The following is a 20065-nucleotide window of genomic DNA, read 5'->3' as shown; positions in this document are numbered from 1 at the left end:
AAAATTTCCGTTCACAGTGTAATACTTATTTAAATTATATATTTTTTATAATATTTTAACGTATTAATATAGGAGATATGAAGGCTGTTATGGAGCTACTATGGTATTTTTGTATGTTTCAGGGGGTAACACTCCTCCTAAAGCCTTTTCGACTATAAGTATTTCTACGTAGGTTATATACTCTCACACTATTAATTTCTCTTTATTGCTACAGATTGGATTTAGATCTACCTGAGTGAATTAAAATAAGAATAGAACCAGGTTTGAGAACCTTATGCTTGTGTTGTAATTTATTTTATACATGTGACTTATTTTTTCCAGGTCATATACATATTAACGTATTTTGATATCTAAAATTACTCTTAGAAAAACTACCACTTGTATTGATAATTGTTAGTCAAATAATGATTTAGATATATCATAATAAAACATAATTCTTAAGAAGTCTCTCAAAGATATGATATCTAATAGCTGTAACCTTGTTCAATTTGGTCCCAACTATAAGTACTTGTGTATATAATGATGACTTCTATGTATCATCAAAATTTCATTGAAATTGGACAAACGTAACAAAAACATGAAATCGACCCAAAATATATATGGGAGCTATATTCCAATATGAACCGATCTCGATATAATTTGTCAAATTTATTTTTAGACCAAATCCCTTCTCAAATTTCAAATGCCATAGAAATTGAACATACATAGGGTGTTTGGTGCATAAAATACAGGAAATCGACCGAAAATATATATGGGAGCTATATTCAAATCTGAACAGATTTCGATATAATTTCGCATATTTATTTCTAGAACACATTCCGTCAGACATTCCAAATTTCAGCTAAATTGTCATACATATATAGCGTGTTTAATGCATAAAGTACAGGAAATCGGCCGAAAATATATATAGGAGCAATATTCACATCAGAACCGATTACGATATAATTTGGCACAATTATGTCTAGACACAATTTCGTCACACATTCCAAATTTCATTGAAATTGGACATTAATAGCGTGTTTGGTGCATAATATACGGGAAATCGGCCTAAGATATACATATATGGGAGCTATATCCAAATCTGAACCGATTTCGATATCATTTGGTACATTTATGTCTAGACCACATTTATATCTAAACCACATTTATGTCTAGACCACAGTTTGGTGTAGGGTATAAAAAACGTAATATACCCTCCATACTATGGTGGAGGGTATAAAAACAAACTTATAGGACATTATCCTCACTTCCCATAATTCGAATGTCAATGTCATACTCCTGTATAATTAGGGTTGTGTTGTTTAAATTTGACTTTCACTTATTTCTCTCATATCTATAGATATCATTGATGACGTATCCAGATACTACACATACACTCAAACACACCCACTAACATTACACTCTTCTTCGTCAAATTCACCTGTTGTTGAGCGGGTTTGTTTATAAACAAACGTGCTTTCTACTAGCACGTGTTTTTCATACTTTTGTTTGTTGTTGTTACACCAACAAAATTCCTGGTAAACAGCTGTGAAATTTCGCGTCGGCGCCAAAAAAATTTCCCAAAAAAATTTACAAGAAATTTCTTAAATTGTGACGTCATCGTTTTATTTTGTTCTCTTCACTATTTGTGTCCCCCACTTGTACAGCTGAAATAACAGATGGAGAAAGATGCTCCGTTCGTCCGTTTGTACATATGTATACACACATGAAAAATTTTCTTTCACTTTCACTTCGATAGAACTCTTTTTGGAAGTTGAAAATTTAGGAACTTTGGCGATATTCATACCTCATAATTGATGTATTGTTTGCGCCATTCCGGAGTAATATGTGCCGTCAAATGTTCTGCAAATTTCATTTTGATTTTATTGAATACAATTTGAGACTAAGTAAATTTTCAATCATTTGTTTATAACACAACACCAAAGCACAAATGCACACGCGAGCAAATACCCGAAATTTATGTGATTTTCCTTTCGATGTGGTTTATGTACCAACGCGTTGTTGACGACTGAATATTTCCCAAAACAATGAGAGTTTTTTTTCTTCAAGAAGTGAAAATGCTACAGAGCTTATTTTCGGATATTTTAAGGAAATTTGAAGCTTTAAGCATTTTCTGAACTTTCGTGATTTGTTGGTGCTTTTATCGAAGAACTGTTAGAACATTTTAAATTTGAAAAGTTTTTGTTGTAGATTTTAAAATATTGGGACTTTAGCTAGTTGCTTTACTTGTCACTTTTATAATAGGTTAAAAGAAAACACTCTCACTTTTGGTTTTCGCTGGCATGGCTGCCAGTATTTTCCTGAGCCTTTAGTGGAATTGTAAGAACGGTACCTCCCTATTTTCGGTATTTTAAAGGATTTAGCCTAAAATTTTGTATTACGTCTTCCTTGGCGCTACAAAAGCCAGAACTTTGTCAGTCAACGTTTCGAAATAGTCCCTCTAGAACGGTACCGTCTTATTTTGGGTATTTTCAATGTTTTAACCTCCCGAATGGTGCCTCCCGATTTTCGGTATTTTGTAGTCTTTAGCCTCATTATCACACCTAAATGGTTAAAGATTGGTATTTAGTCTTTGGGGCCACCAGACTTTCCCCCAGAAATTTTTCAGCACAGGTTTAGATTTCCACACGATACCTCCCGATTTTCGGCGTTTTTAAGGGTTCAGCTAGCCCCATTATCCCACCGTCATTGCGAAAATTGATATTGAGCCTTCTTTGGTCCCACCAAACTTTGTCAGAAATTTGACAATACAGGTTCTTATGTTTATATAGCCCCGATTTTCGGAAATTACAAGGGGAAAGTCCACTCTAAACACCAATTGCTAATCTAATACCGAATTTCCAATTCTACCCTTTACAAAATTTCAAATTGTACAAAATTCTATGCCATATAGCAAATACCAAAAGGTACCAAATTTTGTACCATATAGCACTTTTCGTACACGATTTTTCAAAATGTACTTTCATATCTCAGCTCTATCCGTTCACCTAAACGCAAATTATAGCCAATGTAGTTCCATTTAGCACTTTTCCATAAGTACGAATTTCCAAAACTATCTCAATCCTACACTTAACAGTAATCAGCTCACGCAAATACAAATTGTAGCGAATTCCGTACCATTTAGTCCTGCTTCGTGCACATTAGTACGATTTTCCAAAGCTACCTCCATATCTCAATTCTATATTCCAACAGTAATCTTAATTCCAAATTTCAGGATTCCAGCTCTTCAAATCCAAATCATACTAAACTCACTACCATTTAGGTCTTTTCGACCTTTGGTACATCTTTTTTACTCTCCATCAGTGACCTTCATTCCAAAATGTAGTTCGAATTTCTAAAAACCTTTCTTTGTTACTCTCCATCAGTGACCCTCATTACAAATTTCAGGATTCTAGTTCAATCCGTTCACCCAAATCCAAATTGTACTACATTTAGTACCATTTAGAACTTTTTGTGTGCACTTATAGTTCGAATTTCCAAACCCTAATTTCAAATTTCAGGATTCCAGCTCTATCCGTTCACGCATTACCATTTAGTACTTTTCGCACCCTTGTAGTTCGAATTTCCAAAAACCCTTTGATACATCGTTCTAATTCTCCATCAGTCACCCTCATTTCAGAATTCTAGCTCTTCCCGTTTCCCTAATACCAAGGGTACCATATTTAGTACCTTTTAGTACTTTTCGTACACTTCTAGGTCGAATTTTCAAAAACCCAGCCTTATCTCACCCCTACACACCAACAGCAACCAACACCCAAAATTTCAACCTTTTAGCTTCAGCGGTTTCGCCTGGGCGCTGATGAATCAGTCAGTCAGTGAAGACCTCACCTCACTACTCTTTTATGTATACAGATTACTAGAAAAGTGCCCGCTACTTCGTATGCGGAAAGGATATAAAAAAAAACAAATATACAATCATTAATAAGAAAATAGCGAACACTGAAAATTGTCCTGTACTAATACCAATTTTAATCAATATTTATACCCTACACCACTATGTGGAAAGGGTATTATAAGTTTGTTTTTATACCCTACACCACTATGTGGAAAGGGTATTATAAGTTTGTTTTGGTAAAAATTCATGTAACACCGCGAAATATTCGTCGGAGACCCCCAATGTGGTATACCAATCTTCATATCTCGGCGAGATAAAGCGATTTTGAGATGTGTGTCTGTCCGTCCGTCCGTCCGTCCGTCCGTGTGTCCGTCTGTCCATTATAAATTGTAATCAAACTCCAGGCCGCAATTATGGACCGATCGTCACGAAATTTGGTGTGGAGGTCGGTTTCACATCAGAATAGATCGCTATTTTAATTGGTGATGATCGGGAAATATTTAGCGGGTGAAATGGACCAAAAACAAACTTTTTATCCGATTTTGTAGATGCTCTGTAGGTCGCAATAATAGTCAGATCGCCACGAAATTTTAAATAAGGTAAGAGTATATGACAAAGAAGAAGCTTACAATTTGAGATGGCGATCAGATAATATTTAGAGGGTTAAATGGACCAATACTTTTGTGTGAAAAATTTTAATATACAGCTTATATCTTTATTCCTGAAAGAGACATTCCTGGCAAGTAAGGTATACTTGGAAGAGGAACGCTTGACCTTTCTGCTGACGTCAATTGTGTTGGTGTACATGATAAGATAACAGAGTAGCAGCCTAATATACACTGTTATTTGATTGTAGTCTAATCATAAACATGCTAGAGGTCGCAATTATAGCTCAATAATCACGAAATTTTCCACGAAGTTAGGAGTTAGGTAGAGGAAGTTGCTTTCAATTTTGGATGATGATCTGATATTATTTAGCGGGTGAAATAGACCATTACTTTTGTATGAAAAATACAAAAAAAAATATTTTTGGTCTATATTTTATTACCTGGAGGGCATATACCGGCAAAGTAGACTACATATGAAAATAGAACTTCTGATCTTCCCCCTGATGAAAATTGCAATAAAGTGTCTGCTAGATAACGGGCCTGCTGCTTAATATATAATGGAAACCAGAATCCACAAATTTTCTTCTTACAATAAGTTTATTTGTTCCATAAAGAAATTTTGATATGTGGAAAGCTAATTCCCAGAGGTAAAGGTGTAGGGTATTACATGGTCGGCCCCGTCCGACTATAGCCTTGGCTTACTTGTTATTATATAAATTTGTTTGGCTCCGCGAAAAATGGCCCCAATGCAAAATTGCCCCAAAGCAAAAGTGCAAAATGACCCCAAAAAATTGTGTACATTACAACAACACGCAATTTGGGGCAGTTTTTCACAAATTTTTGGGGTATTTTTGCACCAAAAAATTGGGGCGTAATTGCATTTCAATAAAAATGAAATATGACCCCAAACATTAAAAATGCAAAATGGCCCCAAAATTATTTTCTGTCGATGTTTGGGGCCTTTTGCGCTTCTGAGATATTTTTCAAAAATTAAAATTAAATTTTACAAAAATTTGTTTTATATTTATAATCGTACAATAGCAATTTACGTTTTACTCCGTTGTAAAATATATCAACTTTCAAACCATTTATTCTTAGATGTTCTGTGGAAGTCGTAAGAAGTGTGAATTTGTAATTAAAAAAAGGAAAGAAAAAATACAGAGTGCGTATTGGAGAGCATTTGATGTTAGTATTTTTATAAGATAACTGAAATATTATAATAAAAGACAGATATTATAAACGGTTTGAAATCGATTTTTATTTGTAATACTTGTGAAGGAGCATAGGTGAGATTGTTTTAAAAATCGCGCGATTTTTAAAACAATCTCACCTATGCTCCTTCACAAGTATTACAAATAAAAATCGATTTCAAACAGTTCATAATATCTGTTTTTGTTTTAAAAATTGATTTCAAATTTGTGAATGAGCATTGGTGAGATTGTTTTAAAAATCGCGCGATTTTTAAAACAATTTCACCAATGCTTCTTCACACGTATTACAAATAAAAATCGATTGCAAACAGTTCATAATATCGTTTTTAGTTTTAAAAATTGATTTCAAATTTGTGAATGAGCATTGGTGAGATTGTTTTAAAAATCGCGCGATTTTTAAAACAATCTCACCTATGCTCCTTCACAAGTATTACAAATAAAAATCGATTTCACACAGTTTATAAAATCTGTTTTATGTGAAAAAACTATGGGGGAAAGATTATATGATTAATAAATTGAAGAAGCCACTAGAGAAACTTAAAAAATCGCGCGATTTTTTAATTTTCTCTAGTGCCTTCTCCGATTTATTAATCATACAATCTTTCCCCCGCTTAATTATTATATATTAAAATAGATTCTAGTTTGCAATATCATACAAGTTACTTCAATTGTATCTGTTGTAATTGTGTCGATATATTTAGCTTTTTATCAGAAAGTTAGAAGAAATGGCGTGAATATGTATTATGGAAGGACAATTTTTAAATTGTTGTGATGCTTCCTTGCAAACAGTTAAAGTGTTGTTCAACATTGGGTAAATCGAAACATTTTATTTGTCCTTACTGCATAGAAAATGTAAACGATACTATGGTTGGTTGTTTTTATATTACCAATAACAATTATAAAATTTTTGGGGCGAAATTGCATTTTTTATTTTGGGGTAAAACTTCATTAGGCAAAATTACCCCAAACTTGGGGCAATTTTTCATTTTATTGTTGGGGCAATATTGCATTATTTTGGGGGGAAATTGTTCGAGGAATATTGGGGTCAAATTTCATTATACAGTTTCACCCCAAATTTGGGGCCATTTTTCACAATGCCTTTTGGGGCCATATTTCCTGGGGCCATTTTTCGCGGAGCCAATTTGTTTTTTGAAAAATTCATGTAACACCACGAAATATTCGTCGTAGACCCCCATGTGATATACCAAAATGCATATCTCGACAAGATTAAGCGATTTTGACATGTGTGTCCTTCCGTTCGTCCATACAATAAAAACTGTAATCACACTGTAATCACACCCGAATAGACCCCTATTGTTTTTGGCGATGATGGTAAAATATTTAGCAGGTGAAATGGACCAAAAACAAAATGTTTTCCAGTATTGTAGCGGCTCCGTAGGTCGCAATGGTAGTCTGATCGGTGCGAAATTTTATATGTTTACGACAAAGAAGTAGCTTGTAATTTAACGTTATAATCAGATCATATTAAGCGGATTAAATGGAGCTGATGGCTTAAGCTGCTAATGCTATTCTCCAAATTTATCTTATAATTATCTATATATATAAAATTGAAATTTGTTTGTCTGTTTGTTTGTTTGTGCCTTATAGACTCGAAAACCGCTGAACAGATCTTACTGAAATGTTTAGGGTACATTGCTACATGGCCTGGAATGAAAATAGGCTATATCATTTTTTTAAATTTCGCGTTGATCTGGAGATATAGCATCAAAACCGGAGGTACCTCCAAAAAATTTAGATTTTGTATGCAAATATCTTTAGAACTGTTACAGATACAATCTCCAAATTTTGTATGCGTGATGGAATTTGATGTAGAAATAAATTTACCAAATTATATTCAAATCGGTTTAGATTTGGATATAGCTCCCACATACATATATTTTCGGCCGATTTCCTTATTTTAGGTACCAAACATGCTATTTATGTCCAATTTCGATGAAATTTGGAATGTATGACCGAACTTGGTCTGGAAATAAACGTGCCAAATTATACGAAAATCGGTTCAGATTTGGATATAGCTCCCATACACATATATTTTCGGCCGACTTCCTTATTTTATGCACCAAACACGCTATATATGTCCAAATTCGCTGAAATTTTGAATTTCTCACGGAATTTGTTCTAGAAATAAATGTGCCAGATTATATTGAGATTGGTTCAGATTTGGATATAGCTCCCATACACATATATTTTCGGCCGATTTCCTTATTTTATGCTGAAATTTGGAGGGTCTGACGGAATTTGTTCTAGAAATAAACGTGCCGAATTATATCGAAATCGGTTCAGATTTGGATATAGCTCCCATATATATTTTCGGCCGATTTGATGCACCAAACACTGTATATATGTCCAATTTCGCTGAAATTTGGAATGTGTAACGGAATTTGGTCTAGGCATAAATGTGCCGACTTATATCGAAAACGGTTCAGATTTGGATATAGCTCCAATATATATTTTCGGCCGATTTTCCACATTTTATGCACCAAACACGCTGTATATGTTTAATTTCGCTGAAATTTGGAGGGTCTGACGGAATTTGTTCCAAAAATAAATGTGCTAATTTATATAGAGATCGGTTCAGATTTGAATATAGCTCCCATATATATTTTCGGCCGATTTCCTGTATTTTATGAACCAAACTCGCTATTTATGTCCAATTTCGGTGAAATTTGGAATGCGTAACGGGATTTGTTCTAGACATAAATGTGCCAAATCATATCGAAATCGGTTCAGATTTGGATTTTGCTCCTATCTATATATTAGGCCGATTTTCTGTATTTGATGCTCTAAACACGCTATATGTGTCCAATGTTGCTGAAATTTGGGATGTCTGACGGAATTTGTTCCAAATATAAATGTGCCAAATTATATCGAGACCGGTTCAGATTTGGACACAATACATATGTCCAATTTCACTGAAATTAGGAAAGCGTGACGCAATTCGTTCTAGAAATAAATGGGACAAATTATACCGAAATCGGTTCAGATTAGAATATAGCTCCCATATATATTTTCGGCTGATTTTCTGTATTTTATGCACAAACTGTGAATGTGAGACGGGATTTGGTCTACAAATAAATATGACAAATTATATCGAGAGCGGTTCATATAGGAATATAGCTACCCGTATATATTTTCGGTCGATTTCATGTTTTTGTTACGTATGTTCAATTTCAATGAAATTTTAAAGACTTAGCAGTCAGTAAAAGTCATCGTTATTTACAGAAGTACTTATAGTCGGGAAGGAATTGACCAAGGCTACAGCTATTAAGTATCATGTCTTTGAGAGACTTCTTAAGATTTATGTTTTATTATGATATATCTAAATCATTGGGAATACTTATAGGCGGAAAGGCTTTCGGAGGGGTGTTACCTCCTGAAACATACAAAAATACCATAGTAGCTCCATAACAACCCTGAATAGGTATAAAACGCCTTCATATCTCCTATATTTATTCCTTAAAATATTAAAAACGTTAAAATAATTCTGGCATTCCATTATTAGTCCGGCCAAAATAGACATGCGTAAAAGGGGGAAATAGCAAAAATTCCCACAAAGCTGAATTTTGGTGGAGAGCTGGGGTTGGACATTAGAAGCAACGTCCTAAAAGTCCCCATTGATCCCATGTGTGCAAAACAAGTTATTGGGGGTCAAAGGTCATTTTTGGAGGCATTATTCAGTTTTTTTAATTTTTTTCAAAAACGGTAAGACTTAGCAAAAGCCGGCTAAAGTAAAAGTTGTAGATTCACTAATTGTCTACAAGAGTGGTCTTTATGATTTTTAAAAAAGACTTACCATTTTCGAGATATCGCGATCTAAAGGTCAAATAAAAAATTAGTCACGTAAGTACATTCTGAGGCGAACCGGTTAAAGTAACGACGCTATGTGTTAGATACTTCCGTAAGCTTTCAACGATATCCACTTTGCCGTAATCGGTTCAGTAGAACCGGGTCGAATAACCGGTGAACCGGATCTGCAACCGTTGAAAATTATACATTTCCGTAATCAGCGCAACAGACCCTACCTTCGGACATAACTTGAAAAAAAATCGGAGAGTTTTCGTTGGGGTCGTTCCCGTTGGGCTTTCGATTATACATGTGGGTTAAATGGGCAATTTTTGCATAAAATGACTCTAACATTGAATAACTCTACTAAAAACGCTCCGATTTTGTTGGAATTTTTTTTAGAAGATAGTTATAATTTCGCTCTTCAAGAAAATATATACTTTTTGGGGGGACAGACCCGATTACTTCGCTTATATTAGCCGGTTCGTCTAAATAATTGCATATTTCCCTTATAAGTGCATAAAAATCATGTGTTTTTTAGAACAGCTATATCTCAAGAATGGTTCGTTCTAGGAAAAAATTATAAAGGTCAAGCTTATAGATAATTTTTCTGTCTACAATATTTACTTTAGTCACTTTTTGATTAGAACAACCGTTTTCAAAAAATAAATCCGAAAACCTAAAAACCCTTAAAATTTGACCTTTGACCCCGAATATTTTGTTTTGCACACATGGGATCGATGGGGACTTTTAGGACGTTGCTTCTAATGGCAAACCCTAGCTCTCCACCAAAATTCAGCTTTGTGGGAATTTTTGCTATTTCAATGTCTATTTTGACCGGACTATATATTTTATCGTAGTCGGGGCAGCAAAGCGCACCGGGTTCAGCTAGTATGTAAATAAATAAATTAACTCCCGGACGATATGTTCCACACATGTAAGTTATATTCAGAAGAGAGCCATGAGTTCTTCTTCCTGTGGGAAAGGTAAACATAATCAAGCTAGATGTCGCAGTTATACACGCAGAGAAAAAAATATGTTTGATCCAACAATATTCCAAGAGCAAAATATGTATTGTTAACATATTGTTGGATTCCTTATGTAGTATTGTGATTCCAACAATTGGGTTTTGTTAAATCCAAAAATAGTTTTTGTCAACTGGACAATAGTTCGCTCTTTTCTTCGACAATTTTTTCTCTTCTCTCGCTATTCGATGCCGTGTTGAAAAAAACAAATATGGTGAGTTTTGTTTGTATGACATGATGACTTTATCTTTGTTTTTGTGTGTATGTATACCAACAATTAGACTCTTGGTTTCCTTTGTTTCTGTTTTGTTTCATTCTTCTATCTTCATTGTGCTTTGAGGTTTGGTGTTATACCGGCGTTTGTTATGGTGTTTAATAATTCCTTAAGTTGTGGTGGGTGCTTGTGGCTTTTTGTTTGTCTTTGTTGTCAGCCAATGCAGCAAACCATGTATTGTGTTCATCAATGATTGCAATATTATACGCGACATTTATATCCAAGTTATGCGAAAAGTGTATATGAGAAGTATATGCACTCAAATCAAAAATTTCTGGGCTGGTTTTCTGGGTTGACAATACTTTTTGTAAACAAAATTAGATTATGATAGTTCCTACAATCGGTATTGTTAACGATTTTTACAATATTGCGGAAATTCGAAAGTTGTTTTTGTTTTCTATGTTTGGAACAAAAGATTGTATTTTTGGATTTGGATTACAATGTTTGAACAAAACAAATACATTTTTGGAACCAAAACAGATATTTTTGTTCCAACAAAAGCGAAAAATATTTTTTCTCTGCGTGTAGTTCAATACTGACAACTTTTTGCACGGTAAGAAGTTTGGTCAAGGAAAATGCAAATAACTTTGGATAATGATCGAATAGTTTCGGGCGGATGAAATTGACCATAATTTGTTGTCGGAAAAATATCTAAATATAATTGTTGGTGCAAATTTTAAATTATGTGTGGCATATTAAGAAAAATTAGGAACGTGAAACTTGAAAATCAACTCTTGATCTCTCCATTGATGAAATTATATAAATATGGTTAGATAATGGAACTACTGTCTAAATTATACATAAGGAGGTTACTTTATCGTTTTGGTTTGTGTGTAAATAACTATATCTACCTACCTTCAATGCTACAAAAGTCGCAGTCATGATAGAAAATTCCCATTAAAAAAAAATTTGCACATAACAAGGAAGTATACGGTTTTGAAATTTTTGTGGTAAGTTTGACGAAAAGTAATGTAATACCTCGAAACATTTTTTTTATAGATCGATTCGCACGGTGGATGAAATTGACCATAATTTGTTGTCGGAAAAATATCTAAATATAATTGTTGGTGCAAATTTTAAATTATGTGTGGTATATTAAGAAAAATTAGGAACGTGAAACTTGAAAATCAACTCTTGATCTCTCCATTGATGAAATTATATAAATATGGTTAGATAATGGAACTACTGTCTAAATTATACATAAGGAGGTTACTTTATCGTTTTGGTTTGTGTGTAAATAACTATATCTACCTACCTTCAATGCTACAAAAGTCGCAGTCATGATAGAAAATTCCCATTAAAAAAAAATGTGCACATAACAAGGAAGTATACGGTTTTGAAATTTTTGTGGTAAGTTTGACGAAAAGTAATGTAATACCTCGAAACATTTTTTTTATAGATCGATTCGCACGGTGCGCCTGAACTTACTTTAAATGAAAGGCGCTTACAAATGATAAGGTTTTGCGGATTCTGGATATAAAAAATAAAAAAAAACGCCTGACGGCTTTAAAAAAAAAACACGGCCAAAGTTCAGATTTTCGGGTATTTTTAGGTTTTCACAATTTTGCTTGGAAACTGCAAGTCTAGGCGAAATGGAAATCCTGAAAACCTAAAAATGTGAATTTTGAGCGGGATTTATTTTAAAATTCCTCCAACGATTTTTTATACCCTCCACCATAATATGGAGGGAATAATTAAATTTGTCATTCCGTTTATGACACATCAAAATATTCATCGGAGACCATATAAAGTATATATATTCTTGAACAGGGTAAAATTCTAAGTCGATATAACCATGTCCGTCCGTCTGTTGAAATCAAGATACCACCCGATTTTCAGTATTTTGAAGATTTTAGCCTCATTATCACAGCGAAATGGCTCAAATTTGGTAATTAGTCTTCATTTAGCCCCTATAGAACGGTACCTCCCGATTTTCGGTATTTTCATGGTTGTGGATACAATAATTAACCGAAATGGCTGAAATTTGGTATGTGGTCTTCAAATGGGGTATTAAACTTTCTTCCAGAAATTTGCCGCTAAAGGTCCACGCCTTCATAAAGCCCTATAGAAAGGTACATCCTGATGTTCGGTACTTTGAAGAGTGTGGTCACAATAATTCATCGAAATGGCTTAAATTTGGCATTTGGCCTTCATTTGGTGTATTAAACTTTCCATATTAAATTTGTCGGTATAGGTCCACGTTTTGATATAGCCCCATAGAACGGTACCACCCGATTTCCAGTATTTTGAAGGTTGTGGCATCAATATTCCACCGAAGTTGCTAAAATTTAGTACTTAGTCTTCATTGGGGGTACAAAACTTTTCTCCAGAAATGTGTCGGTATAGGTCCACGCCTTCGTATAGCCCCCATAGAACGTCCCGATTTTCAATATTTTGAAGTTTGTGGCCAGAATAATCCATCGAAATGCCTAAAATTCTGGATGTGGTCCTTCTTTTGGGGTATTCAACTTTCCATATGAAATTTGTCGGTATAGGTCCACTCCTTAGTATAGCCCCATAGAACTGTACCTCACTATTTCGGGTATTTTGAAAGTTGTGGCCTCAATATTCCGCCGAAATTGCTAAAATTTGGTATTTGGTCATTATTTGGGGTATTAAACCTTCCATATGAAATTTGTCGGTATAGATCCACGCCTTTATGTAGCCCAACTAGAATTGTACCTGCCGATTTTCAGTAGTTTGAAGGTTGTGGCTACAATAATCTACCGAAATGGCTGAAATTTGGCATTTGGTCTTCATTTGGGGTATTAAACCTTCCATATGCAATTTGTCGGTATAGGTCCACGCCATGATATAGCACCCATAGAACGGTTCCTCCAGATTTTCGGTATTTTGTAGGTTGTGAATAATAATAGTCCTTTGTTTCAGAAACTCGCTTTTAATATAACTATTTTTTCTTATTTTTAAATACAGTTTTTTCTCTAAATTTAGTCCTGTTTGTAAGGCTTTTCCTCCTCAAAAACCGCAAAATTGGAAACAAAAAGTTGAGTTTCGAAAATTTTTGGAAGGTTTTCAAGAGATTTGCATCATTAAATTCTTAAAATTATGACATGAATTTTTTGATTTTTGGCGTTGGGCGCATCCACTGTGCACTGGGGCCTCAACATTTTCATAGTAATTTTGTGGGACCAAAGGTGAATTTTCACGAAATTGCCCTAAAAGCCACATTTGTTGTCCAATCGCTGAAAAAAAAAAAAACAAGTAAAAAAGCGTTAAATTCGGCTGGGTCGAACTTTTTATAAGCTCCACCATAAAATATTCTGAACTAAACGGAATAATTATTTTCTTTTCCATTCACAATTTTAGGCGGAGATATTTTGTGACCACTGACACTTAAATAAGGAAAAAAAATAAAAATGTTTGGCTATCGATGTGTGGACCTATGTTTTTGGTGGAGAACCTCAAATGTCCAATTGCAGATACTTGGGTCAAAAATTTTAGCTAAAATCCAAAAAAAAAACGAAAATCGGGAGGCTCCATTATATGGAGACTATACCAAAACATGGACCATGATCTGCAAATATGCACCTGGTGCAGTTTACGCATTGGCAGATGTATACAGGAAATACGATGGAATGGGAAAGGCGTCACAACAACACCTAAAGGTGACGCACTGTATTATAGCTGCCATGACATAAAGCATGAGTTTGATTGCGGATTTGTAGGTTTGTAGAGGTTAAAACACCTAGTCTCCAGCTTCACACCAGTGAATGAAAGACTTGCTACAATTCAAATAAAAACAAAATTCTTCAACATCAGCTTTATTTGCGCTCATGCTCCCACTGAAGAAAAGGACGAACTGTCCAAAGATATATGCTTAGAAGAAACATATGACCGTTGTCCTGCCCATGACATTAAAATTATTCTAGGCTATTTTAATGCCAAAATTGGAATGTTAAATATCTTTGGCCCAACAGTCGGAAAATTCAGTATCCACAGTGAAACATCTGACAATGGTACGAGGCTGATAGACGTCGCAGCGGCAAAGAACATGGTAGTTAGCAGCACCAGATTTCAACATCTCGACATCCATAAGGGCACCTAGCTGTCTCCAGATCAGAAAACAAGAAATGAAATTGATCACGTTGTAATAGATGGAAGACATTAATCGAGCGTGTTGAATGTGCGTTTGTTCCGAGGAGCAAACATAGACTCGGACCACTACCTTGTTGCAGCAAAGGTACGCACCCGGTTAAACGTAGCAAACAAAGTAAGAACAGACACAACACGAAAGTTAGACATCGGTAAGCTGCAATCACAACAGATAGCCACATCATATTCCACTCAACTAGCCCAATTGCTTAATCAAAGCACTCCTCATCCCTATAACATATCAGCGCAATGGCAAAGTATTGTCCACTCTATGCAAACAGCCGCAAAATCCATTCTTGGATACCAGAGACCTCCACCAAGGAATCCATGGTATGATCAGGAGTGTCGTGCTGCTAAGAGAAAAATGCGGCATATAGGGCTACTTTAAAATCAGAGGGAGATGGAAAAGCGGGAGTGTGAAAAAATCGAGATGTACAGGAACCAGAATGAAGTCCGAAAATTCTACCAAAGAGTCAAACATCAAACTGATGGCTTTGGTACAGGCACATCCTCCTGCAGAAACCAGCAAGGTAATTTGGATACTGGTATCCAATAGCAGCGAAGACGACGAAGATACCACAGACCCAATCCCAGAAGATGGTATTGAATGTATACCGCCCAGCCAAGATGAGGTAAAGACAGCAATAAATCGGCTAAATAATAATAAGGAAGCAGGAGCAGATGGCTTACCAGCCGAGCTGTTCAAAACCGTTGATAAGGTGTATTCATCAGCTAGTTGGCACCATCTTGCAGGAAGCAGGAGTACCCGACTATTGGAACCTGAGTATCCTGTGCCCCGTCCACAAGAAAGGAGATAAGACTGTATGCTCTAACTATAGGGCCATAAGTCTACTCCCTATTGCCTACAAGATCGTATCAGGGATATTGTGCCAACGACTAAAGCCTATGGTCAACGAGATAATTGAACCATACCAATGCGGCTTTAGACCTGGAAAGTCCACTATTGATCAGATATTTACCCTGCGGCAAATCCTGGAGAAGACCCAAGAGATGCAGATCGACACCTACCACCTTTTTGTCGATTATAAAGCAGCCTTCGACAGCCCGCTGTGTAAAAAAGGTATTCCAAGCCATGTCTGAATTTGGTATCCCCGCAAAGCTCATCCGGCTTTGTAAAATGACTTTAACTGACACGTGATCCTCAGTTAAAACAGGAAAGAACCTCTCCGAAGAGTTTTGTACCAAAAGAGGTTTCAGACAAGGAGACAGCCTTTCGTGTGATCTCTTCAACATCCTGCTGGAAAAGGTTATATGAGAGGCAAACGTCAAAAGAAGTGGCACAATCTACACCAATAACCACATGATACTTGCTTATGCTGATGATATAGACATCGTGGGGCGACCAGTAAAAGAAGTAACTGATACCTTTTTGAAGGTCAAAGGAGAATCTGCTAAAGTGGGTCTGGTAGTAAACGGTGAGAAGACCAAGTTGATGGTGTCGACGCGCAATGTGTCCATTGAGCTCGGACCAACTGTGGAAGTTGGTTCCTGTAATTTTAAGGTAGTAAAAGACTTCGTATACCTCGGCACCTCCGTAAACACAACAAACGACATAAGTTGTAAAATAACAAGTAAAAAAGTATCAATCGGCTTTGCCGACTGAGATAAACCCTCAGCCTGTGTATATTGAAACAAAATTTCCCCCAAAAAAAACGTATTTATTTATTTATTTTGGGCGTTTGAACCGACAAAAATGTTGTTTAGGATGAAAAGTTTGCTCAAGAAGTATGGACTTCCCCCTGAAAAAACTTTAACCATCGTAATTGAGGCAGCGAATGCAAGTTGCTTCAACAAAAATGAAAGTGATTCCATATCAGGTCTTGAAGTGAACTTATTCGAAATTTTGTCTGGGAGGTACTGGATGGAGTAGAGAAATATGGTCCATATCTGGTAGATATATTAGGATGTGTAGAGTATGGACCAGTTCGGCCACTCCCTTCAAGAGTTACCGTACTAACAATTTTGAACTTTTGTGGGGGAGGTACCTGAAGGAGTGGACCGATAGGGCTTATCTTCGAACTAAAACTATGTTTGGACAAAATATTACTAAGGCCAAATTTTGGATCGGATCGACAGATCCGTTCGAGAGTTATCTTGCGCTCCAACCACCTCACACGGTGTCATAGGGTTTTTTTTTTTGCAAATTGCAGGCTATTTTCTCAGGAAGTATGGACTTGCCCCTGATGAAACTTGTACTTGGGGGACAGTGAATATAAGTTGCTAAAACAAAAATCAAAGCGATCCGAGAGATGGTCCTAAACTGAAATTTTCCGAAATTTTGTGTGGGAGGTAACCGAAGGAGTGGACCGATTGAGTCCATATTGAAACCTTATTTAAGTCTGGTATGGACCAAATCAGTTACTTCCTTCAAGAGTTATCGTGCGCACAAATTTTACGAACGTTTTCGAACTTTTGTGGGGGAGGTACCGGAAGGACCGCGATAGCCCATCTTCGAACTTAAACTAAGTTTGGACAAAATATTACGAAAGCCAAATTTTGGATCGAATCGGTTGATCCGTTCGAGAGTTATCGTGCGCTCCAGCCAGACAGACGGACGGACATTGCTAAATCGACTCCGAATTGTCTGAAACACATTTCGACCAAACATACCTGGGGTCTAAAACCATTATTTCGATGAGGCACATTTTGCCCGTATGAAAGTGTATATACCCCCGTTAGCATAAATGCTGAGGGTATAAAAAGAAGAATTGTATTAGCCAACACATGCTACTTTGGTTTAAGTAAGCAGTATAAAAACAAAGCCACATCTCGTCAAACAAAAATAACGCTCTACAAAACACTGATACTACCCGTGCGGATTAGGGTGTCCAAAACCGAAACCGGTTTACCGGTTTTTGAGTTACAAACCCGTAAACGGTTTTCGCCAAAAACGTCATTTTCGGTTAACCGAAAAAAACCAGTTATTTGTGTCGGTTAACCGGTTTTAAAAAAATAGTAATACTTTTATTATTAAATTAAAATTATATTCTTGAAAGTAAACTAAACTTAACTAACACAAGGTACGAGCAAAGTTGTAAATGTCAGATACCTTTAAATTTGAAAAATATTTTGTGTAAAATGTATAGTTGTACCATGGTACAAATACACAGGTAGCCGCATCGGCAATTGTTGGCAACATAAGATGTCAAAATTTGACATCAATTCAATGCAATTGACACATTATGTTACCATCAGCTGGCATGATAATGCTACCTGTATTATTGTACCATGAGTTGTACCAATCCAGTTCAATTGAACGATATTGAAAAAAATGCGTATACCTAATATCACAAGATAGTTTGAATGACGTTACTCATACGTTTTTGAATTAGTACAGTAAACCAGTGATGGCCAAAAACACACATTTGCAGATTATAACTTGCGCTAGTGTGAGTGAAACGCAAACAATGCATTAACCGAACGAATGTGTTTACAGTGTACGTGTGTGTCGTATGCCCGCGGGCATAGGAAAGTTGTTGTTGGTGGCCATCACCGCAGTAAACTAAGAACTTGGGCCTAATTACGTGATTCGATTCGATCGAGTATTTGCTCGTGAAAAAGATTTCGACACGATAAAAAAGCGGCATGACGAGATTCGATCGAAATCGTTGATCGAATGTTTCGAGAGTAACCGGTAATCGAACTATGAAAACCTATGTGTACTATAGGGAATATTATGAAGGTAGATGTAAAAAATGGTGTTTGTTTGAAAGCAAGAACTATAAAAACAAAATTATGAACGAAAAATGTAAATGTTTGTTTAACAATACATTGAATAATAATTTCTGAATGAAGTTGGGCTAAGAAAAAAAGAAAATGATTAATTCTTGCAAAATCTTTTTGACATTGTAGTAACAGATTGCTAGTACATCTACCTTAATAATCCTCTCTCAAAATAAATGAAAGAGAGTTTGGTGGGTGTTTTGCATTAGCCTCTCTGAGAGAATATTTCCTTTGGTAAACAACGGGGGATGAAATGTTTATAATGTACTTCACTTATAAAATAAAGGCTATTAATATTAAAAATTTTTTTCTGTTTTGCAAAAATGCTTATTTTTCAACTTTTTTTTAATGACTGCACAACTAATGGTTAATGATTGCTTGCATTTTGATTCTAAATTTATCATAATTTCTAAAAACGACTACAAAGGACTTTTTGCAATTTCTCTTGTTATATTGTCTAAAAAATGCTGCCAATTATTTACTAACATCGTTTTTCTTCTATAAAACGACAACAAACAACAATTTTTACATTTTAAACAAAAAGACAATAAAAAATCTTTCATTTTATTTGTTTACGATAGGCAATTTGGCCTCGAGAAATTACTCGCAAATTTATGCTCAATTATTCGATAATTTTACTCGATAACGAGTGTTGTCATCATGGCTGCCAGATTTGACGATTTATCGTCATTTGGACGATTTTTTGGTCAAAAAATGATAAATGACGATTTGACGATTTTTACCCAAAAAATTACGATTGTTGGATATTTCGCAAATGCAGTCATAAAAAATTTTGTAAAATATGAATTTGTAAAAACTTAGTTGATTTTAAAAATTAATTGTTAAACAATAATCACAATAATCGTTATTTTTTAACGTATAAGCTTGAAACTTTGCCAGAACATGTGTTTTAGCTTTATGTATCAGATTTCAACAATGGTGACGATATGTTTGGGTGCATATGCAAAGGAATTTTTAACTAGAACCAAACTGAATTCAATGGAAACAAGCAAAATATATAAAGGCCTCGTCTTTCTGGCTGGCTGAAGTCATCGGCTGACATATTTGGTAAATAAACAAAAGGAAAATGGTAACATATGGTAACTGTTATCATTTTCCTTTTGTTCATTTACGAATATGCCAGCCGATGATGCTGACTTAACAAGCGATGCCGCTTATGTGACGAGGCCTTAATTGCACTGCCCCAGAACCTGCAACAATCTCCTATTTTTTTGGTAAATTTATAAAGGAACAAAAAGACAAAATTTACACGATAGTAGATTCTGTTCTGGGCAATTAACATGCTGTTTATATTAGAGCTTTTTGCGGGGTTAACCATCTTTATGAGGATTTGTTTGACGTATATGTAATGGAATTGACATTTAAAACCCAGTGGGTTTGTTAAATCCGGTTATATATAAACGTACTATAACTGCGTTATACTGAGTTTT

At 35.3% G+C, this 20065-nt stretch overlaps 1 protein-coding gene across 3 annotated transcripts in view; it reads right to left on the bottom strand.

Moving 5' to 3' along the window:
- The window catches only part of PXo (P[[i]]-sensitive XPR1 orthologue), a 167934-nt gene that overhangs the window by 97391 nt on the left and 50478 nt on the right, over window positions 1-20065 (bottom strand). The window contains exon 1 of one of the 3 annotated variants that reach the window (XM_073987036.1): window positions 1787-2029. The exons of 1 other annotated variant lie outside the window; for it this stretch is intronic. In XM_073987036.1, the coding sequence (XP_073843137.1) occupies window positions 1787-1855 (69 nt within the window). In that variant the 5' untranslated portion in view covers window positions 1856-2029. Of the gene's footprint in view, window positions 1-1786; window positions 2030-20065 lie in introns of those variants that run through there. One more of the 3 variants, XM_073987037.1, reaches the window with a different exon arrangement.

Source organism: Musca autumnalis, unplaced genomic scaffold (assembly GCF_047663935.1).
Source record: "Musca autumnalis isolate F117 unplaced genomic scaffold, ASM4766393v1 scaffold_4, whole genome shotgun sequence".
NCBI classification, from domain to species: domain Eukaryota; kingdom Metazoa; phylum Arthropoda; class Insecta; order Diptera; family Muscidae; genus Musca; species Musca autumnalis.
This window is presented reverse-complemented; position numbering and strand designations above follow the sequence as displayed.